Genomic DNA, 23,607 nt, shown 5'->3' on the forward strand with positions numbered 1-23,607 from the left:
CACAGCTCTTACTGTACTATAAATTGCAAATGTAGTTGGGTCTATTTCTAGAAAATCTGCCCTGTTCCATGGTCTGTCTGGATGTATTCTTGGGCCAGTACCATACTTTTTAAATTACGGAGCATGCCTTAGCCCACTACCCCCCACTCCCCCGCTTCTATTTCTAGCTTTCCCTGTTTAATTGTTCTTCTGAATTGACTTTATATTCAATTCATAAACATATATACCTTTAAACATCTAAAAACGTCAGCCCCTCCATCCCCCAAGGTTAATATTTTTATTATCTTCCACCCTTAGAACGCGATTTCCAGACTGTGGCTTGTCCTTTTCCACAAATACTAAAACGGTAAAATGTGGGACTCAGAACTGACCCCACTGGCGTAAGTGTAGAAATGACAAGATTCCCTAGAATTATACTTCTTAGAGGGGCATCAGCGAGAACGTGGGCGCATTACGAACATTAGGAAGCTTGAAAGTGAGCCGGAGACCGCAGAGGGCCGGGAAGGAACCGGGCCCTGCGTCGCGGCCGAGGCGGAGGGCGGTCCATCAGAGGGACCGGGAGCGGCCGGCGTCTCAGCACCTGGAGATAAAAGGGTGCAGCTCTGGGCAGGCGTGAGTGGGGCATCTTTTTCCTTTCCCCCAGCCTCCGCTGATTGTCCTCGGAACACCCGGGCCCAGGGAATCGCGCTTTCTCTCCCAGTTGCTGAGCCATTCCCTCTCCCCTTCCTGTTACTCGGTGTCTTTGCTTTTCTCCCCCCGCCCCGCTCGACCGTTGGTTTCTTCCGCCGTGGCCCCGCCCCCTGCGGCCCGGCCCCCAGAGGCATCGGTACTTCCGCCCGGGGCCGTGTGTTATGACGTGTTTTCTAGGAGGCGCGGGGCAGAAGTGCCAGCGGCCAAGGAAGGCGAAGTTCAGTCCGGGTTTCCGCCCCCTGAGCCGGGTCTTTTCGGAAGGAGGAAGCGGTGATAGAGAGGGGTTTTGGTGCTGTCCCACCGGGAAGCGTCGGCCGCGCTCCGTTGTCCCGTCGCGATGGACTCAGTACCTGCCACTGTGCCTTCTGTCACCTCTTCCCCGGGGGACCCGGAGCTCCTGGGACCCCTGTCGGTGCTCTACGCAGCACTCATAGCCAGGCTCCTGGAGGTGACGGCCCTCTCCCCCAGCTCTGGCAGGCGGGTGGACGAGTTCTGAGCGGAGTGGGTGCTCTGACCGGGCGAAGGAGAAATAAAGTGTGTGTCAGGCCGGAGGCGGGCAGGACGTTCCGGTGCTGTACAGGAGATAGTGGGAGTGTATTTGAGAAGGTTTTGTGGCGTTTTCATTTTTTTAAATTGAGTACTTACGATATGGCAGGGAGTGTGTTGCTTTCGACTGTACAGTCACGGTCAAAATAAGCGAGCATCACGTCCCTGCGGGTCCTTTTCGCTTGACCCATGACACCTTTGGAGAATGGGGTCAGTACAACAGAAAATAGTATAGAAGCGGAGAGGAATGTAATGCCCTGTTTGTAATGAAACAGAGTTTCTAGGAACCAGTTAAAATTCACAGCGGTCTGTCTAGACCAGTTATCGGGAACTGTCTGAAGTTTCAGTGTTTGTCTTTATGTAAGTAGAAAACAGTTAAGACTTCAGATCTCAGAGGAAAAGCTAATTGTGGTGTTAATTATCACTCTGGTTTTATTAGCATCCCTAAAAAACTTCTATAGTAATGTTTCAATTTTTTTTGCTGTGGCTTCTCAAATCATACAAATCAACCAAGAGAAAAAGGGTGATCCAGAGGGATTCTAGCCGTGTGTTGGACAAAATGGTGTTTTGGAGACTGTTGCGAAATGGAAATATATGCTCCACATAAAGAGATTGAGATTTATAATGTTTAAAAAGACTTCAAGCCAAACAGGGAAGAGGAGGCTGCCAGTATCTTCTTTTTATTTAAGCAGTGGAAATACTGAAGAACGTTCAGGGCATCTCTGTCTAATGGAGATGAAATTAGATTTCTTTGGATGATTCTCTGTGATGCTTTATTGTAAATTTCTTTCAGGTTTCCCACTATTTCTAATGTTTCTCTTCCAGCTCCTTGCTACATTGCCTGATGATGTCCAGCCTGGGCCTGACTTTTATGGACTGCCATGGAAGCCTGTACTTATCACTGCCTCCTTAGGAATTGTTTCATTTGCCGTTTTCTTCTGGAGAACTGTCCTTGTAGTGAGTAAATTAATTTATACCTTTAGACTCATTAAAACAGGAATATCACTGGCCCTTTTGCTTTTCTTTTAATTACTAACTTGAACTCAAATGAATGCTTATAATCCAAGCTAACATTATAAAATAATTCAGTGTAATTTTTTTTTCCTTTTTTTTTAATCAGTGTAATCTTTGTTGGTAAAGACTTAGGTGAACAACATGACATGTGTATAATCTCAGTGGGGAAACTTTAGTTTATGAATCAGAAGCCTTAAAAATGTTCATGTCCTTTTCTATAGTATAATAATACCATGTCAAGTAATCTATCCTAAAGAAATAACCAGTCATAAAATATATATGGGGTGTTAAAAATGGAACCATATTAATTAGAGTGAAAACCTGACAGAACCTAAATGATGTGTTGTGGGGGCAGGTTATTAAATTATTGTACATCCATATAATGAGATATTAGGCAGCTCTTAAAATTTATGTATTTCAAAGACACTGGGGTACAGAAAATGCTCACAATTTAATGTTAAGTGGAAGAAAGCCACAACCAAGACTTTATAGTGTAGATAAACTATTTATTATGTAAAAACATATACACACAAAAGAAATGCTGCAAATGGTAAAAATATATATCAAAACTAATTTTTCCGTCTTCTTCCTTACATGTATGTTTCACGTATTTTCTAATTTGATCATATGCTGTTGTGTTCAGAAAACATCTTTTTATTTGGAAATACAGATTACGTAGTGTCCAAAGACACCATTAAAATTTTTATTCCTTAGAGTCCTTTTCTGTGCGTAATTTGTCTTTCATGCTTATAGGTGTATGTGTTCTCGTACAGATACATACTTAATGATTCAGTTTCATGGTCATCTAATGTAATTGGGGGAAAAGTTATTCTGTATAAATGAGCTTTGCAGATGAAAAGGTTTCAGTTGAAGCTTAAAGTGGCCAGAAACATTTAATGCATGCATATCTTTCTAAAATTGAGTCTTCTGATTTCCTAATTCTCTCAGACATATCATTGTTAATAAGCTTTCTCTCCTTGCACACGTGATTGTAAAATGATTTTTTTAAAAAGATCTTTTGCCTGAATTGTTGTGAAGACCTCTTAAATCTCGTGGGGCTTTTCCTCAGCTACAAGGGAAAAAGATAGAACAGACAGCGAAAATGTTTTCTATTTTCTAGTCTTGGTTGTCCCATCTCAAAACCTCTGACACAAGGTTATGTAGGCTTTATGTGCTAACTGCTGCCCCGCAGTCTCAATATTTGGGATCTTGTTCCATACTCTCATTGCCAGCTTCTTGCTTCTTCCTGCTTTCTCCTACCTGTTGATTTGGGTGAGAGGAAGATAAAGGAAGCTTACTTTCTCATTAGCAAGGCTATGACATTAGAGAAATTGTCATTAATTTCTGTGTTGAAACTGAATGTAGTTTCTTGTGGAAGGTGAAAGTGAAGTCGCTTAGTCGCGTCTGACTTTTTGCGACCTGTGGACTGTAGCCCACCAGGCTCCTCCGTCCATGGGATTTCCTAGGCAAGAATACTGGAGTGGGGTGCCATTTCCTTCTCTAGGGGATCTTCCCGACCCAGGGATCGAACCCAGGTCTCCCACATTGCAGGCAGACGCTTTAACCTCTGCACCACCATTAAAAATGGTGTTAGATGCTATAATAATACTGAGATATCGTGGATGATTTGTGGACTGATCTGAGCATCTCATCACCATTTATGACATTTGATAAAGGGAGCAGGTTACAGAGACATTCAGTAACACTTTTTTTAAAATTGAGTGCTGCTTGGATTTTACCCGTAATTCAGTGCTGACCCTAGGGGATGATTTAGAAGATACTGGCTGTTATTTCTCTTGTTGCTTGTGTATTTTCCTTTTGTTGTTGTTTAGTTGCTAAGTCTTTGTCCAACTTTTGCTTCAGCAGTATTTTCCCTTTTAGATTTATGACCTCCATTTTTAGGGAGTTGGGAAAATCAGATGGTCTAATTCGTTCGATTTCTAAATTCACCCAGTAGCCAACTTTGATTAGGGTTTCTAAGATGTTTTCTGGGAAGAAGCATATCTTAGTTCCCTGATTATGCCTTTGTTTCCTCAGAGTCTTTTTCAGTTATCTTTGTTTCTAGATCTCATTCTGGCTGTTTGGGGCTGTCAAGTAAATGAAGCATTAGTGTATTTAACAGGAAAATGTTACTCCTTTTTCACTTTTTTTTAAATTGAAGTATAATGGGCAAGTAATATTATACTAGTCTCAAGTGTGTAAAGTAATGATTTGATGTTTGCATGTATTGCAAAATGATTGCCAAAAGCCTAGTTGACAGTCCATCACCAATACCTAGTTACAGGATTGTTTCCCCCCTTGGTTTGGGAACTTTTAAGATCTGCTCTCCTAGCAGTTTTCAAATATCTAATAATCCCTTTCCATTATGGAACTTAGTTGCTCGTTTACTAAGATTGGTGCTCATTTAAAGGATACGTGAATGTATCTTTCATTGCAAAAATAAGGTATTTACCTTAGTGCATTTATCCATCAGGAACTATTATGAAGTATCACTACCAATTACATTTGAAATGTCTTTTTTAGCCTTTTCCTATTTTTTAATCTTGTGAATTCTTATGCTTAATCAGACCATTGTTAAATTTTCATTTGGTTATGATTTGACTGTTAAGAACTATAATAATTCTATTAGTAAGATGTCTTGACATCAAGCTTATTTTTTTCTCTTTTAGGTAAAGAGTAGAGTATATCAAGGTAAATATTCAGGCTTATTGTTTGTGCTATACCCTCAGTATTGATATTTGATCTGAGTTTTATGTAAGCTAAAAGTAGAAATGGTGACATCTGATCTCTGATTAATTCCTGAATATTTTACTAATCCCAGGTTGTATGCTTACATGACAGAGTAGATGGTGATGCTAGTCGGTGAGAGGAGATGAGGTGGAACAAATTGTGAGTGTAGGGAGAAGATTCAGTGTAAGCAGACTGACTTTGGATGTTGATATAATGCAATTTATTACCTGTGAACATGTTCCTATGCTAATGATTTATTCATTACAGTAAATATTTAAGTAGATAATTTGAGGAATAGAGATATGTCAGTATGCTTGCATTTTCTGTTTCTATTTTCAAATGAAATATATTTGAAGTGATCACATTTTCTGAGAAGAAAGATGTCCACGAAGGGGAAAGATATGGAGCTAAAACATTTTACCATATTTCTTATCTTTGAAATAAATTTGAAGTGGAATCTCACTGAAATAAGGGTTGTTATTATATTTTTCTTAAATTTTAGTATGTTTATACCCTATTGCTGTTAAACACAGGTTTCTTTTTAAAAGCATAATAGTACTGCTAAGTTCATTTACCTCAAAGTGCCAGATAACATGTCTTTGCTGCTAATACATTGGGTAATTCACTTTTTAGTGATCATGATAATTTTATGGATTTCCCACCCTTTTAGTCACTGAACAGCAAATTTCTGAGAAGTTGAAGACTATCATGAAAGAAAATGCAGAACTTGTACAAAAATTGTCAAGTTATGAGCAGAAGGTATTATTCTTTCATTTCCTCTCCCCGCCTGTGGTTCTGTCTTGAGTTATTTCCTCCCATCTTATGGTTCAGTTATTACAGTGTTTTTAAATCACATTTTAGTTTCATTATCTCCTACAAACTCTTCAAACATAAAGCAGTCAGTCATCATACATGTCTTACTGCTTTCTTCTCTCAGGGATCTCCTATTTGGAGATAAGTTTTAATAGCACTATAATTTATGTTTCTGAAGTTTGAATGCTTTATTTTATATAGATCAAGGAATCAAAGAAACATGTTCAAGAAACCAAGAAACAAAACATGATTCTCTCCGATGAAGCAATTAAATTTAAGGTAAAAATTTCTTCTTTTTGAGATTACATTCTAAAAACTAAAGAAAAACAATGAATGGTTGTTTTTAATCCATTTTTTTGTAGGATAAAATCAAGAATCTTGAAGAAACTAATGAAATTCTGGGAGACACAGCTAAAAGTTTACGTGCTATGTTAGAGTCTGAGAGAGAACAGAATGCTAAGAATCAGGACTTGGTAAGAGTTTTGCTGTTAAGTGTTGCTATAATTTGGCTTTTGAACTATTTTGTAGGTTGTGTGAGATGAACTCTGTATTTTCCTGTGCTGTAACTAGAGTCATTGAAAGTCAGGGAAGTGGAACCTACTTCTGTGCATTTTTGTGGGATTTTAAATACTATTACCCCAAGTTACTATTTTTATGGGCCTAGAAAACATTTTTTGTCCCTGCCCTAGGTGACTTTCTCGTTGCTTGGCCCTGCCCTTTGAAACATGTAGAGCAACGAAGAAATAGTTGCCCCTTTGTGTGGTCTTAGTACTTTGTTTTGATTTATTTTTGCATGTTTTGTTTCTAAAAATAAACTTTAAATACTTGAACGGTTTTCAACTTACATACAAGATGCAAAAATAGTAGAGAATGTTCCCATATATTGCACACCCAGTTAAGCTTGATCACCTGACTGAGGTAGTATTTGACAGGTTTCTCTGCTATGAAATTAACCCTTTCTCCATCCTTTGGATAGTATAACTCTTTGGAAGAAGGTTACTGTGCACAACTCACAGTTAAAGCTGTGAAGAGTTAGGCTCCATCTCCGTGACAAGGCAGAGTATCTTTGTAAATTTTGGAATTCTCTTCCTGAGATTTGTCTCTTCTCCCTCAAGTGCAGTCATTTTTAGTTTAGCAAGAGAAGTTTTAAGTGACTTTGGGATTTTTTTTATCACTAGGAAAATTCATTGATTTGAACTGGTTTAATTGATTTTTTTTTTCATTTTCTTTGCTTTGACTTTTTAAATCTCATCATGTACCACATTATGTCATAACTAGGAAAGTTGTGAATGATATGAAATGTTTATGTCTTCAGTATTTTCTTTCCTCATGTTTCTACATTCTTGACTTTTCTCATAGGCCAAAGTTGGATTGTCTGCTTTTACTCAGTACCTAGGGGATAGCACTGGGATGTGTGTTTTTTTTAATGTTTCTTCCTTTTATCATATATCCCAGTGTTTCTACTGCAATCCTGAAACATTTTTGTGCCCTTTTTTCCCCATTGCAGATATCAGAAAATAAGAAATCTATAGAGAAGTTAAAGGATGTTATCTCAGTGAATGCTTCAGAATTTTCAGAGGTAAAGCTCTACAATTCCTGCAAGATAGTAATATGATATCTTAGAATTTTGAGGAGCAAACATTGATGTGTGCTAGGAAATGCGAAAAACCAAAACCATATGAATTAATTGGGAAAATGTAACTTTTTTGTGTGTTCTTCATTGGAATTAGTGCATTAATAGCAGTGTTTTTCATTAGGTACAAATTGCCCTTAATGAAGCTAAACTTAGTGAAGAGAAAGTGAAGTCTGAATGCCATCGGGTTCAAGAAGAAAATGCTAGACTTAAGAAGAAGAAAGAGCAGGTAAAGGAAAGTTAGCATCATAGATTAAGCTGGAAACCCAAGTATTATTCCTTCTTGGATATGTTTTTAAGAAAATGAAGTATGTATGCAGAGTTCCATTTTTAGGTATGCAAAGTATAAACTGTGCTCCCCAGATTGAGTGCATGTATACATTCTCCATCTGCTCTGGGTTTTCTGTTTTATATAATTCCCTGTAGCTATCAGAATGTTTAGTCTTTGTCTCATCCAGCACCAACCAGTTACTAACTTGAGTAGCCTCAAGGGGGCGAAGGATTTGCTTAGACCAAAGAATTAGGTATTTGTTACTCTCCTCTGAGGAGTTACTGCCTCTCTGACCAAGAGAAGGTACCTGATGTGGAGTCTGGACTTGGTAGGCAGTGAGATATTGCCGTTCTATTCTACTGGAAGTGAGTTATGTGAACTGGCGGCAGTTTTCTGCAGGATGCCGTACACTAGACCAATGTCCTGACAGCTCTTAGGCGCTCACTGCAGTTCTGAGTGTTGGAGCCACTCTGTCCTCTCCTTTTACCGAAGCTGTAGCTCATAGTGACAAGCCAGAGAGAAGCACAGCTCCCCTCTTCCCTGTCTCGTTCATGTGGCCCTGCTACCTTCTCTGCAAAAGCCATAATGGTTGGAAATTCATGTATTTTAACTTTTCAGTTGCAGCAAGAAATCAAAGACTGGACTAAATCACATGCTGAGCTCAGTGAGCAAATCAGATCATTTGAGAAGTCTCAGAAAGATCTAGAAGTAGCTCTCACTCACAAAGATGATAATATTAATGTGAGTTCATTTTCTTGAGTACATGCTTAATTTCTCATAAATTCTCATGAAATCTGTGCAGTTGAAATTGAGAGGCTGTTTCTAATAAATACCCTTTTGCTTCTTTTCTAGGCTTTGACTAATTGCATTACACAGTTGAATCGGTTAGATTGTGAATCTGAATCTGAGGATCAAAATAAAGGAGGAAGTGAATCAGATGAATTAGCAAATGGAGAAATGGGAGGTACGATTGGTTTCTGAGAGGTTGGACTTCTTTCTGCCTTCTTGTCTTTAAGTACACTGATGCTTTTCTCTGCGGACTGAATTTCCTATTAAGGGTTCCAGCTGTAGATGCCTGTCACTGAATTTGTACAGTCAGCCCTCCAAATCTGTGGGTTTGCATCTGTAGATTTAGCCAACTACATTTTGAAAATATTGGGAGGAGAAAAATTCCATAAAGTTCCAAAAGCAGAGTTTCACTTTGCTTCATGCCAGCATCTGTTTACTTAGCATTTACATTGTATAAGGCATTATAAGTAACCTAGAGGTGAAATATGTGGGAGGGTCTGTGTAGGTTATGTTGAAATGTTGTGCTCTTTTCTATGAAGTACTTGAGCATCCCTAGGTTTTGGTTTCCTGTGGGGGGTGGTGTGGGGAAGTCCGGAGCCAGTCTCTTGTGGACACTGAGGGACTACAGGGCTTTGTGGCCTGGGCCGAGGTGGTTACTGGGTTGCAGTACAGCTAGGCATGCAGTAACCACCCACATGGCTTTTCCGTTCCACTGAGAGCGGGATATGTGCACTGGCGCCAGAGCAGCACCATCCTGTCTCACTCCTCTGCATCCTGGACATTCTTCAGCAGCAGAAGCTTGTTTCTCAGCTTCCTGTCTACTGTATCTGTAGCTCTGTGATTTTAGGGCCGCAACCAATTTTCAAAGTACTGAGCTGCAGGGAGCTGTAAACTAACTAAGCAATGAGAGCTAAAGGGCAATGAAAGAGAGCAATGGAAGCTAAAGGGCAACAGTGTTTACTGATGAGGGAGGTATTTCTAGACACTGAGTCCCGGGCTGAATGTTGCCCATATTGGGAGTGTTTTAAACCTCACCTGGTAGCAGGTTCAAGGGGAGAGAAGAGGAGTGAGTCTTTCTAAGTAAGATATTTGACTGGGGGCAGGTAGGTCCAAGAGAGAAGAAAAGCTGTATTTCACGTATCCCTTCTTGCTCAAGAACTGCATGGATGTTTTTACTGTGCAGACTGGGAATTTATTAATTTTTTCAATCTAACTTTGGAACTCTCTTGGAAGTCAATTAACCTAATCAGTTCTTTTGGTTAGTTTGTTTTTTCTTTGAATGTTTGAACATGGTAATTGTTTGGGGGAAGGCAAGGACATATAGTTAAACAGTAAGGAAGGAAACAACAATGAAATCCTTTTTTTTTTTTTTTTTTTTTAGGTGACCGGAGTGAGAAGGTGAAAAATCAGATTAAGCAGATGATGGACGTTTCTCGGGTATAAACCTTTTAATAGAGTGCTGTAATCCCCTGGAGAAAGAAATGGCAACCCACTCCAGTATTCTTGCCTCAGAAATCCCACGGACAGGGGAACCTGGTGGGTTATAGTCCATGGGGTCGCAAGAGGCAGACATGACTAAGTGACCAAACCACCACCACTATAAGTGCCTATGATAGTAATATTCTTACTATTAAGAATATTTAGAATTAGAGTATTTATTATTAAGAATAGTAAATATAAGACTATTTACTATCAAGAATTCTTACTTTTAAGAATATTTTTCTCTTCTGCAATTTTTAGACTCAGACTGCAATATCAGTAGTTGAAGAGGATCTAAAACTTTTACAGTGTAAACTCAGAGCCTCCATGTCCACTAAATGTAACCTGGAAGGTAGGTTGCTTCTTAAAAAGAAATTGCTGTTGGAAAAATAAAGAATGACTTCCTCTTTCCATGTTTTTCACTCCCTTTAATACTACCCCCCTCAACGAGTCCTCCAGTTGTTGTGTACACACACAAAACTAAGATGTTTTATCCCTTCTAGACCAAATAAAGAAATTAGAAGAGGATCGCAGCTCACTTCAGTCTGCCAAAACTGTGCTGGAAGATGAATGCCAAACACTAAGGCAGAAAGTAGAGATTCTAAATGAACTCTATCAGCAGAAGGAGATGGCTCTACAAAAGTAAGATTGTCGTGCTTCATTGTTAACAATATTGTCATCTAACTAAATGCGTGTACTAAATGCATGTAGATAATCTTGTCATTTTTAAAGATTGTTTATTGTATTTTCTATCTATAATGAGTATAAATTTGGCTTTCTTCCATTTCTACCCAGTTTCCCATAACTTGCTTTTTTTTTTTCATTTTGACTAATTGTCAGCAATTATTGCCTGTAATTTACCTGAAGGGTGGTAGTTATTGGTGCTAACAGTTGCTGTTCTGAAAGGACTTCTTTTATGATCTGTCCCCTTTCTGCGGCTCCACCACTTATTCCACTTTTCTTTGTTGTTGTCACTTACATCCTTCTTATTTGTTTTACATTTGTTCTTCTAGTTCTTAATAGCCTTTAAAAATCCTGAGTGATTTACAAGACATGATTTTTGGTAGGATCAGTATACTTTAAAAGGAGTATTTCGTTATTGACAGTATTGTAAGTTTTTGAACTTAATATGGTCAAATATTCAGAGTATACATATATAATACGTAAATATCACAAGGTTATTGGGAGTTTTGAATTTAGAAATACCTGTTTGGTGTATTTAGCTATTAATCTTTTGAAATTGACATCTCAAATTAGGAGTTAGGTATCTTTTGAAAGATGTACTTTTGTAGTTCATTTTAAATTTTCTTCACAAAAATACGTGAACTGTCTATAAAAGTACTTTATTGGTGGCAGTTGCTAATTGTGTTTGTTCCTATAGTTCACTCTTTGGTGTTTATAGCAGTCTGTGAGAAAGCTTCTTTTGCTAAGGAAATTTAATCTTTTCCAAATGCTTTGGTTGCTATTGCCAGATGCCATTAAACATTGAAACTATACCACTGACTTTTTCTCTTAATTCTTTGCTCACCAAGAAATCAGTTTAGATTTTCTGAGTTTTATTCAGGCCAGCTCTGAGTACCTGGTTTGCTTTCAGTTCAGTTCAGTTGCTCACTCGTGTCTGACTCTTTGCAACCCCGTGAACCGCAGCATGCCAGGCCTCCCTGTCCATCACCAACTCCCGGAGTCCACCCAAACCCATGTCCATTGAGTTGGTGATGCCATCCAACCATCTCATCTTCTGTTGTCCCTTTCTCCTCCAGCCCTCAATCTTTCCCAGCATCAGGGTCTTTTCAAATGAGTCAGCTCTTCGCATCAGGTGGCCAAAGTATTGGAGTTTGAGCTTCAACATCAGTCCTTCCAATGAACACCCAGGACTGATCTCCTTTAGGATGGACTGGTTGGATCTCCTTGCAGTCCAAGGGACTCTCAAGAGTCTTCTCCAACACCACAGTTCAAAAGCATCAATTCTTCGGCACTCAGCTTTCTTTATAGTCCAACTCTCACATCTATACATGACCACTGGAAAAACCACAGCCTTGACTAGTCGGATGTTTGGTGACAAAGTAATGTCTCTGCTTTTTAATATACTGTCTAGGTTGGTCATAACTTTCCTTCCAAGGAGTAAGCGTCTTTTAATTTCATGGCTGCAGTCACCATTTGCAGTGATTTTGGAGCCCAGAAAAATAAAGTTAGCCATTGTTTCCACTGTTTCCCCATCTATTTCCCATGAAGTGATGGGACCAGATGCCATGATCTTCGTTTTCTGAATGTTGAGCTTTAAGCCAACTTTTTCACTCTCTTCTTTCACTTTCATCAAGAGGCTCTTCAGTTCTTCTTCACTTTCTGCCGTAAGGGTGGTGTCATCTGCATATCTGAGGTTATTGATATTTCTCCCGGCAGTCTTGATTCCAGCTTGTGCTTCCTCCAGCCCAGCGTTTCTCATGATGTACTCTGCATATAAGTTAAATAAGCAGGGTGACAGTATACAGCCTTGACGTACTCCTTTTCATATTTGGAACCAGTCTGTTGTTCCATGTCCAATTCTAACTGTTTGCTTTAGACAAATATTTCTCATTTCATTATTTATTATTATTTTTTAAAAAGCACTTCTCTGCCACTAGTAGTCATTTGAATTACCTGAATGGCAGTTGCCTTTCTTTATGATACGTAAAGTCAGTATGATACGGCACTCTCCGGCATCCACTCAGTCACCATGTCGGCACACACTGCACTCCATCCCCAAAGCCGTTGTGTGTGCTCAGACTCGAATCATCTCTTCTGCCACCCCTTACCTTAAATACTCACCTGTCTCCAGTTTCTCTTTCTTACACTTCTTCCAAAGTCTGCAGTTGCTGGAACAAACTTCCAAAATACGAGTCCTTTTATGTTGTCACGTGCTTAAACTCTGTCAAGGAGGCTACTCCTTCAGGATCGATTTCGAGCTCTTCAGCAGGCGCTCAGGGCACTGCCCCCCTTGTGATCCTGGGCGGCCTCTCCAGGTGCGTTTCCGGTGACTCCTGATGCTGCCTTAGCAGCATGCCCACAGTTCCTTCGTGCCTCTCTGAGCTTCTGCGTCATTATACATACTGCCTTTTCTGCAGTAAAAATGTCCTTTTATTTTATTTCCACTGGCAATCTCCTGCCTATTCAAATGGTGATGTGCCTTAAAATTTTTCTAGAGTAAGTTGTGACATGAGTAGGTGACTACTCAGAGCACTCATTTTTTCCTTAGAGTGTAATCCCTTCTTTTTCCTTGTGATGTCATTCCTAATTATAATGTATTTAAACCTGTTAAAGTTTAAATCTGCATGTTGATATTCTCTTTGTATTTGGTGGCCTGTTCGGTGTTCTTTTTTCTCTTCCTTCTTTGTGTCTTTTAGGTTGTTTGAATATTTTTCAGAATTCTGCTTTTCCCCTGTGTAAGCTAGGTAGTTATTGGTTGCTTTAATTGTCTTAATGTAATTCCTCTAAAGATGAGAGCATGTATCCTGGACTTACTAAATTAATAGACATCCTGACTTAGATGCTCCTGCATTTTAATTCTTTGTATATTTGAACTCCACAGGTTGTTTTTATTGTCCACTATAGTGCTTTCCGGCCAGTAGTCACTTAATTTACAGGCATACCTCATTTTATTGCATTTTGCTTTATCGTGCTTTGCAGATACTACGTTTCTTAGAAATTGAAGGTTTGTGGCAACCCTGAGTCAAGCAAGTCTGTCAGTACCATTTTTTTCAACTGCATTTGCTTACTTCATGTCTCTGTGTCATATTTTGGTAATTCTCACAGTATCTCAGATTTTTTCATTATTACTGTATTTGCTGTGGTGATCTGTGATCGGTGATCTTTAATGTTACTATTACAAAATGATCATAAAAGCTCAGATGATGGTTACATATTTTAGCAGTGAAGTGGTCAGTAATTAGGGCTTGTATGTGGTTTCAGACATGATGCTGTTGCACACTTTATCATAGGCTACTTACAGTACAGTGTAAACAGAACTTCTGTATGCACTGGGAGACTAAAACAGTTCCAAAAGTCCCTTTCTTTCTTTGCTTTATTGTGGTGGTCTGGAACTGAACCTATAGTAGCTCTGAGGTCCGCCTGTAGTTCTTCCCTCTCTCCTGCACCTTCGGTGTCTCTCATTTGGAATCACTTTGACTCTACTTGAAGAACATCCTTTAGTGACAGATGTGGCCAGTTTATCTTTGTGTGAATACACCTTTATTTTGAGTCCTTTTTTTCAGGATCTTCTGCTGGCTCTGGGATTTTTGAAGTTACTTAATTCCAGCACTTTAAAGATACCCAATTTCTTCCTGGTTTTAAAGTTTCTTCAAGGAGTCCAGTATCACTCTTATTCTCCCTGTTCAAATGTCTCACCCTTGCCTTTGTGGTCTTTAAAAGTTATTTTGGTTTTTCAGCAGTTTTATTCAGAGCTGCCTAGGTGTGGGTGTTCTTAGTTTTTATTTTTCTTCTCCTTCCTTCCCCCCTGCCCCAATCTGTTTTGCATTTATGCTGTTTGAGGTGATTGACACCTGCTGAATTTTGGGGTTTTTAATCCATGTATTCTGTCTCATTCTTCTCTGAGATTCCATTTAAATCTTTTAAAATTATTTCCCCCTGTGTCTCCTACATTGTCATCTGTGTTTGCTCCATTCTGGATGTTTTTTCCTGACCTATCTTCCAGTGTGCTAGCATCTCACTTCAGTTATCAAATCTGCTACTAAAATCATTCATTGAGCTCTTAATTACAGTTACTGTGTTTTAGTTTTATATTTCTAATCCTTTGCTGAAATTTGTAATCTTTACTTGCGTGAATATATAAAGCGCAGTTATTTTAAAGCCTGTGTGATAATTCCATTATGTGGATCCTCAATGAGCCATTTCTGTTGTCTTTTAGATCTTAATCACAGCGTCCTGTGGGGTGCCTGGGCGAACACTGTGGAAGGAATTGGAGGCCTAAGATGATGTTCTTTTTCCTAAAGAAGGAAAACAGTTTGTTTCTAGCAGGTGGCCATTATTTTAATCCAGTCAGCAATAAAGATCATTCAGAGATGACTTAGTTCCTTCAAAGGACACTGCATTGTTTGTTTGGTACTCCAAGTACACAGTTCTTTCTAGTCTCAACATAGCCCAAGGCTTTTACTAGGATGCCCCTTGTTGGAACCCCTTAGCTCTGCTTTGTTTTCTGTGCCCCCAGGAATCTGTTGAACTCTGTTCAGCCTCCTTATATCTCTTCATTGTCTTCAGTGTATGGGTCAAACCTAGGGGAAAAGTGACTTCAGATGGCAGGCTCACTTGTAATTCTGAGATTCCTTTTTTTATTGGATTGTGACCTCGTGTATTAGCTTGATGCCTTCAAGCACGTTCTTTATATTTTTCCCAATGTTCTATATATTTTGTCTAATGTTTTATTTGTCTGATGTTTTTAATGTTCTCACACTAAGTCATTCATTCCTGGAAGGAAAATTGTCTGTGATCTTTCTTCAAGACCCAGTTTTCTCACATCTCTTCCTGTGCCAGAGTTAGGGGATTGTTCTGTGGTTAAGTGCATTGTTAAACTGCATTCAACAGTGCACTCTATTAGTACAGGAGAGTGCTTTACACATATGGTATCTTTAGCGTCTTTCTAGGTAACCAGTATATTTTAGCCATTCATGACACTTGCTGACGTATTGAATGCACCGTTACAAAAGAATATATAATTCTTTTTCTCTGTGATTACTGTTTTTACTGTGTTTTTTCTGATTATGTTTCTGATTGATAGAAACTAAGTTTCAAGTTTCTTTTGAATCAGAACTATAGTCAAAGTACTAGAAAAGGAAAAAAAGAAAAATAGCATTTTAAAACCATTACCACATGTTGCTACCATTAAAATTTCTGTTATAGTATATTAATATCTTGAACTTGAAAGTTAAAACCAGTTTCTAGTAGGTGATACTCTGATTATTGGACAGTTTAGATTCTTTTCCTATCCAGTAGACTCTGCCAATTCTGAGATTTTTCTCTTTCCTCTGATCACAGCTCCATTGACAGAGGCAGTAGAAGTCCCACATCTGAAGTGTGGGAGTGTTCTATGGTTAATTGCACAATCGGAAGACTTTCTAAAAGGCTTCTGAGGACTAATTATCATGGTGCCAGTCTGGATTGAGAAATAGTCCTTCCAGGATTGAAATAAGAGAAGTAATTACAGGTCTTTCCATGGTAGAAATAAGAGCCGTAATTATCCCTTGCTCTATCCTAGTAAGCTTGATTGTGTTAGGTTGATCAGCCCTGGCTCTCCATACTGAAGTAAAATGAGCTCTCTTTGTCTCAAACACAAGAAACTTGCCCATGGGGTGCAGCATTTTTTTCCATTTGTTTGTTTTTTTTTTGTTAGTGAGTAGAGAATTGTGAAAAGTTAAAAAATGCAAGTGTTGCCAATAGGCAGAGTTTGATTTTTATCCCTAAGTGGCAGGTTTGAATTCCTTCCTATGACTTTATATGAATATGTTTTGGAAAGGATGGGAAGTAACCTAGAGACATTTAGACAGAATGCTGGGAAAAAAGAGAAGCACCTTCATTTGACAACTGATTTTATCTTAGGAAATTGAGTCAAGAAGAGTATGAGCGGCAAGAAAGAGAGCAGCGGCTGTCAGCTGCAGATGAAAAGGCAGTTTTGGCGGCAGAGGAAGTGAAAACTTACAAGTGAGTTCAGATTCTGAGAAGGGTGTCAGTGGCTGATGAAACTACTGTAGGCGTTTTTTTAAAACAAAACTGTTTTTACACTGTGTAGAACAAAACATGAGAAAACATAAATTTTAAGTTAACAAATGAAAAATGTTAAATTAACAGAAATTTCCTTATACCCAGTACTAGCAAGACTGAGGGAGCTTGGTTCATGCCAGCAGCTCTGAGTGGTTTTATATATTGGAGAAATTCTTTTTTGGAAGGCAGTTTGATGTATGATGTATCTAAAAATCGTTAAAATGATAGTAGTCATAGCTCTGGAAGATCTTCTGTGAATATAATTAAAAGAAGAAACAGCTTTCTGGAGAAAGATTTATAGCAGAATAGTTTGAGAACATATGAAGAGCAGTTAAGGAAATTATAATGTATCAATTCAGAATCTCCAGCTCTTAAATAATAAAGAAGGAAATTATGTAGTATTAGTTTTGATCACAGTATGCTCCTATAACCAGGGAAAATGTGTTTTGGTATGTATGGGTGGTCTGAAAGGGTACAGTTGTTAAAGGGAATATGGTGAGATTGTGTAAAATTTATTCAGTTGCGCTTTAAATAATAAAAGGAAGTTTAACCCTTAGGCGGAGGATTGAAGAAATGGAGGATGAACTACAGAAAACAGAGCGCTCATTTAAAAACCAGGTAAATCATACTGCCCTACAGGGTGGAATTCTTTCCTATCTGATACAGATTATTACAATAGCTATTATAGGGAATCCTTGAACATATTTCTTGATGGGTTGTGTTTTTCAGATTGCTACTCATGAGAAGAAAGCTCACGATAACTGGGTAAGATTTTTTTTTTCTCTTCTTTATTTTATGTGGTCTATCACAGCTTATTTTGGATTTTTTTCCTCCCAATAGCTCAAAGCTCGTGCTGCAGAAAGAGCTATAGCTGAAGAGAAAAGAGAAGCTGCCAACTTGAGACATAAGTATGTTTTTAAAACTTGTATTTTCAGTGTGTTTTAAGAGTTTTTAAAGGCTGTGCCATGATATCCAGTAAGGAATTTTCTATTTCATATTTAAGTCTATTCTTTCTTTATATTCAAGACTATTGGAACTAACCCAAAAGATGGCAATGATGCAAGAAGAACCTGTGATTGTAAAACCAATGCCAGGAAGACCCAACACACAAAACCCTCCACGGAGAGGTAGGGAGTACTCTTAAATGGCAGCAGTCTATATTTTGGTGAAAAATGTGTTTTAAGTTACTTTTTATTTCTGTAATATGTATGTAATATTTATGATGCCCTAGAAATAATCCCAAGAACTTACTAAAGAAAAAAAGGTTAAAGTGCCAACTCTTGCTCATTGTCTGCAGGTCCCCTGAGCCAGAATGGCTCTTTTGGCCCATCTCCTGTGAGCGGTGGAGAATGTTCCCCACCGCTGACAGCAGACCCACCCGCAAGACCTCTGTCTGCTACGCTTAATCGGAGAGAGATGCCTCGAAGTGAATTTGGTGAGCCATTGCCATGTTACCTTGTGGTAAACTGTTTCAAGAGTTCTTTCCTTCTTTGAGAATTCTGTTGCTAATGTAAGCAGCAGGTGAGAATTTGGGTCTGTCCAATATAGAGAAGGATTAATTTGTCTTGGTGAGTAAATAGTCTACTTTAGATCTGCTTTAGAACAAAAAGCATGCATTTACTGTTATGATACTATTGTATTTCTTATATGTGAACATATATGTAAACAAATACAAACATTTATATATAGTAGTATTGTTGTATATAGTATTATTTATATATAGTATCATTGATTATTGTTTCTTTTCAGATTTTTGTTGTGAAGTATAAACGCTTATCTTTAAATTTCTGTTGAGTTCCTCTCTTGAGTATTATAAAAGTAGCCTTAAAACTTTGTAGTTAATGCAGTGTACATCTGCTTCTCATTACTTTAATATGAAATGCTATTTAAGTCTAGTTCTAATCATAAATGTGTTTATACTTGTTAAGATATAGAAGTCAGATTAAATATAGACTGAAAAGTCTATAAACAGTTGCCGGTAGCTTGCAGTACCTGACTGGTGCTGGTGCTATTAATGTGCAGGTCTTTCAGTCCAACATAGTTCTTGTTTTAATTCTGTAGGTTTGTGCATAAACTGTAAGTGATTTCTCCTCATACATTTTGGGAGACCGTTTTAAATTTTGCTTTAGGTAGAATTGAACCCTGACCTGACCACAATTGGTTTATTCTGAAAAATTCATGCTAGGGCTCTGTTGGGCCTCTCCCTCGATCTCGATGGGCCTTTGAGGCATCTAGGAAACCCTCTGCCTCTGGTAAGGGACTTGAGTGTGTTCACAGAGTCTCAGATTGTGGAGGAAGTGGACGGAGGCCTTTGTAGTCCTTCAGAATGTGTATACATGTCTGAACAAGCCTAAGTCTGCTCTCTGGCTTCCCACAGATCCAGAATCCGGTGCTGTTCCCACGGTGAACAGCAGCTCCAGAAGCTCTTCACCTTCTAAGGTGATGGATGAGGGCAAGGTAAAATCTGCGGTCATTTTGAATTGTTATTAGGTATTTCCGGACACATTTAACTTTTTCTACAACATCCTCTCTTTGCTTTATCCATCTTCCTTTTATGTGTTCTATCTGTACCATCTCATTTATTTTTTGAAAAAGCAAACTGTTCCCCAAGAGCCTGAAGGCCCTTCAGTTCCCAGCATTCCTTCTTTGGCTGAGCATCCAGTATCAGTAAGTACTTAGAGGTTGAGAGCAACACTGCATTTTCTACTTGGTGTATTTCTAGAAAAGTTCTAAGGAGCATGACACTAATCTGCTTTGCTTAAAATTGCATACTGACCTTATGACCTGGAAGTGTTTCTGGGTCGCTGAAGTCTAGCTGGTTGGTTTTTACTCCTTTTTCCTGTTTTGGTTAAGTGATTAATCTCTTTAGAGCATCTATTGTAAATAACCTTAAAAAAATGTGAAAAAGTCATCACTCCAACGCTATATGGTGTGTGCTTCAATGATGAGAGCTCTAAGGCAAATTAGTTTATCATATATTACATAAACTCATCATATTTGGAAGTATGCTATTTAAGAATATCTCCAGTGGTATACTAGGCAAGCCCTGTGCCATATTGTGACTAATCTGAAATTAGATTGGTAATAGAGGTTGATTGCTGTAAGTGAAATATGAATAGTGGAAATCTTTAATTATGCCATTTCCCAGCAGCAGCCTTAAATTATGTTCACATAAGGGTCTTCTCTTGAAACTTGCATAGCTATGATAGCTAGAGCGTCCTATGATTATACCTCAGAGTGCTTTACTGTGTTGAAATCAAGATACATATTTTCATTATTGAGAATTTCCAACCCAGTTTCCCATAGGGAAGTACAGGTTAGTACTTTGTAGTACAAAGGATGATGTTGCTGGGGAATGAGGGTGGCTGTTAGAGCTGTGCCTGCTGAACTCATATATATATATATAGAGCACTGGCTCTGTGTGGAACTCCTTCGACCTCTAGGGCAGGACTCCAGGAGGACACGTCGCTTGAGAGCTCTTTTTATCCCAGGGCAACCTGGAGAAGACCCAAGACCCCTTTGGAGTGGCAGACTTCAAAGAGAGTGGAGCCTCCTTTGACAGAAGGGAGGCAGAGGACGAGTGCAGGCTTGGAATCAGACCCCCTGTAGTGAATTCTAACTCAGCCTCTTTATGTGCTGTGTGACCTTCAGCAAATTATCTGTGCTTCTTTTCCCTCATGTTTAAAACAAGATGAGAAAACATATGAAAGGAAATTTAAGGTGCTCTGAATAGTAGCTTTTATTACATGTATGTGAAAATGGATCTTTTCATTCCTTATTGTTCTTTCCATTCTTAATATGGAAAAAGGAGCTCTTGTGGTGATGGGAGGAAGGGGCTGCCCTAGACACAGGTTATAGTGTGTGTGGTATGGTGGTTTTTTCAGTTGGGAATTGCCTCTGTTAATATCCTTTGACAGTCCTCTTGCTTCCTCTCTGTTTGCACATACAAGCAATAATATGATTACGGTGAAAGTGTTCCTTCCTCTGACATTCTCTTAACCCGCCGAAGTTCTCGGGGATGGACAGGAGGGGTGGAGTTCTGTTGCACTAGTTGGCTAACATCTGCTTCAGTGGGTTTTAGCTCTTATGGTGTCGGTGCTTTTATCTGTTATATCCAGGTATTTCACAACTTTCATTACTTCTGCTTTGCAGGTTAGTATGGCTGCAAAAGGGCCCCCTCCCTTTCCAGGGACACCCCTCATGAGCTCCCCCGTGGGAGGCCCTCTACTGCCACCCATCCGATATGGACCACCTCCTCAACTCTGTGGGCCTTTCGGACCTCGGCCACTTCTTCCACCCTTTGGTATGATGACTGAATGGTAGTAATGGACTTGTAAAGTGTATTCATCTTTTCATTCTAATCCTTAGTAAAATGTTAACAGTTGTTGTCTTAGGGCTGTGCAGTGAAAGGGTAGAGCTGGCTGACCCATCTGAACCTTTCCACCAGTTTGCTAGGACGCGAGGGGCGCCGCATCATCTCCCTGCACTGAGATGCACAGGGGGGATCTCCTGCAGACAGGGAAAAGGGACCGTTCACGGAAAGTCAGAAATACTCCTCCTGCCTGTGTTGCTTGGACATCTCTGGCTTTATACTAGGCTCTGTAGTGGATAGAATTAACTATCCTAACTCTACGAGCTTAAGGGATCCTGTAGGACACACATACATACGTTTTACAGCATAAAACTTGTAATCACCATAATAGAAGCATAAGCAATGGGTCACAGAGTATAAAAGGAAAGATGAAACCATCACCACCCACCTTGGGAATAAATAGGAAGGACATGTTGAAGGTAGAATGTAACAGCTAATAGGTCGAAAGCTGCTGAATTCAATTAGGTGGAGTTGGCAGGCCTTTCCCAGCCGGGCAGACACCTTGATTTTGATGGCATGTGTAGGTCCATGCTGAGCTCCTGTGTGCATTTTTAATTGACACACTAACTATGGGATTTCCCTTATCAAAATTTGCTTACAGTGAAACCCTTATTTCATAATCTATCATCTTGGTATGATGCATAGTATTTCTGAGTACAAATCAAGCTCTCTTATGAGATACAGAGGGGAATTGTATAGTTGAAAAAAAACCACAAGCTAGGTAGAGCGATGTTGAAATCCAGCCTCTGTTGCTTTCTGACTGGCTGGCCGTAGGCATGTAACTTAAAACTTACTGAATCTGTTTGCCTCATCTGTAAAGTTGGGAGCCACCACCTGACTTCCAGGGGTATGAGAAACTGATTAACATACCGGGAACTGTCTAAATTTAGGTGTGTTCATATGTAGTTACATGACGTAATTTTAATTTTTTCAGGTCCTGGTTTGCGTCCACCGCTAGGCTTAAGAGAATATGCACCAGGTGTTCCACCGGGAAAACGGGACCTGCCTCTCGACCCTCGAGAATTTTTACCGCCAGGACATGCACCTTTTAGACCTTTAGGCTCTCTTGGCCCAAGAGAGTACTTTTTTCCTGGTACCCGATTACCACCCCCCCGTCATGGGCCCCAGGATTATCCACCTTCCTCTGCTGCAAGAGACTTACCACCCTCCAGCTCCAGAGATGAGCCCCCGCCTGCCTCTCAGGGCACTAGCCAGGACTGCTCACCGGCTTTAAAACAGAGCCCATAACTGACCTTGGACATGCAGTCTGAGAGAGAGTGGACCGTGCACTATTCGTTACAGTTAAGGTTTTCATTGGCTTCAAAATCCAAAAGCTGATTTTAAAAGGTTTGTTTTTAAATCTAAGCTGCCCTGGCAGTGTGCATTTTTGAGCCAAGCAATTAAAAAAATATCATTTCCCCCTAAAATAAAAAAACACCTTGTAAGCTGGAGCCTCCTTACAACTTTGAAATGTGCAATAAAAAAATACCTGTGTTTTAGTTCATGTAGCGTATGTTACTGCTAAATGATTTAGAATGTTGTGAAAAGTATGAACATTTCCTGTGGAAATGCTATAAGAACATGTATTTCCATTTATTATCCTGTTTTTAGTGTACACCAGTTGAATATAGAGCAATGGTATTTATAAGCTTGATTTTTAAAAAAATATCTGGTCGCAAAGGCTGTTACGCTAAAAATGTTTACTTAAAGATCACTAAAATTTTATCTCCCCTCTTGCTTAAGTTCTTTGTAGTAATAGTTCATAAAAATTTGGTTATTAATATTTCCCACGTGTCTGTGGATTCATTGGATTGTCTTCTCCTGAGATTTATACCACTTTGGAAGCACGTAAACTCAGGCTCCCAAAACTGAAGCTGGTGACTTGGCAGCATCCTCCCCTGGCCCGCTGCTCAGGCATTCAGCCGCAGTCACCGGGAAGCGTCACAGCTGAGGCCTGCCTCCCACTTCAGAGACGCCACCAGGTCTATCTGGACAGCAGGTGCGTTTTCTCGTGACTATGATTGGTTTTGACTTAAAGAGTGGTTTTCTGAGTATGAGTTTACATGTAACGAGTTGCTTAACCTGATGTTCTGTTGCTTTTACTGTCGTTGTGTTAAGGGTGCGTAACAGAAAAATGAAAATGATGCGTTGCGACCATAAAGTAAGATTTCTTTTAAAAGATCTAGAGTCTATTATTTCTCCTATCCCTTGCCACTGGCTTTCAAGGAATATGACAAAAAAAGACCAAAGCATGTGAAATACTATGAGAAAGAATGATTTAGGGTCTTAAGCCTTGTAACAAGCCCTAGGTCAGCAACCATGGGCTGAACCCAGTTCTTTTCATTGACTGATACTGCTACAAAGTTAATATTTGAATCCTGGCACTTACATTTAAAGGCAAATAAATCTGAGAATCGAGGAATGCACCATAATTACTATACTGATTACTATACAGTGTCTTTTAAACAATATTTCTAAGTCCTAACTTATCGTGACACTTCAAACTCTAGTAACTAAGCACAT

General features: G+C 39.2%; 1 protein-coding gene across 4 annotated transcripts in view; it reads left to right on the plus strand.

The window, feature by feature from the left end:
* Positions 1–23,261, plus strand: part of MIA3 (MIA family member 3, ER export factor) — a 55,821-nt gene extending 32,560 nt beyond the window's left edge. The window contains exons 1-23 of one of the 4 annotated variants that reach the window (XM_018060183.1): positions 881–1,138; positions 2,062–2,193; positions 4,920–4,941; positions 5,651–5,739; positions 5,995–6,072; positions 6,156–6,266; positions 7,301–7,372; positions 7,551–7,655; positions 8,316–8,438; positions 8,550–8,661; positions 9,868–9,923; positions 10,227–10,317; positions 10,469–10,607; positions 16,551–16,652; positions 17,270–17,330; positions 17,442–17,477; positions 17,553–17,620; positions 17,739–17,839; positions 18,010–18,147; positions 19,090–19,169; positions 19,308–19,379; positions 20,865–21,015; positions 22,019–23,258. In XM_018060183.1, the coding sequence (XP_017915672.1) occupies positions 1,028–1,138; positions 2,062–2,193; positions 4,920–4,941; positions 5,651–5,739; positions 5,995–6,072; positions 6,156–6,266; positions 7,301–7,372; positions 7,551–7,655; positions 8,316–8,438; positions 8,550–8,661; positions 9,868–9,923; positions 10,227–10,317; positions 10,469–10,607; positions 16,551–16,652; positions 17,270–17,330; positions 17,442–17,477; positions 17,553–17,620; positions 17,739–17,839; positions 18,010–18,147; positions 19,090–19,169; positions 19,308–19,379; positions 20,865–21,015; positions 22,019–22,332 (2,364 nt within the window). In that variant the 5' untranslated portion in view covers positions 881–1,027 and the 3' untranslated portion in view covers positions 22,333–23,258. Of the gene's footprint in view, positions 1–880; positions 1,139–2,061; positions 2,194–4,919; positions 4,942–5,650; positions 5,740–5,994; positions 6,073–6,155; positions 6,267–7,300; positions 7,373–7,550; positions 7,656–8,315; positions 8,439–8,549; positions 8,662–9,867; positions 9,924–10,226; positions 10,318–10,468; positions 10,608–16,550; positions 16,653–17,269; positions 17,331–17,441; positions 17,478–17,552; positions 17,621–17,738; positions 17,840–18,009; positions 18,148–19,089; positions 19,170–19,307; positions 19,380–20,864; positions 21,016–22,018 lie in introns of those variants that run through there. The other 3 variants (XM_018060181.1, XM_018060184.1, XM_018060182.1) reach the window with 3 other exon arrangements.

Source organism: Capra hircus, chromosome 16 (assembly GCF_001704415.2).
Source record: "Capra hircus breed San Clemente chromosome 16, ASM170441v1, whole genome shotgun sequence".
NCBI lineage: Eukaryota > Metazoa > Chordata > Mammalia > Artiodactyla > Bovidae > Capra > Capra hircus.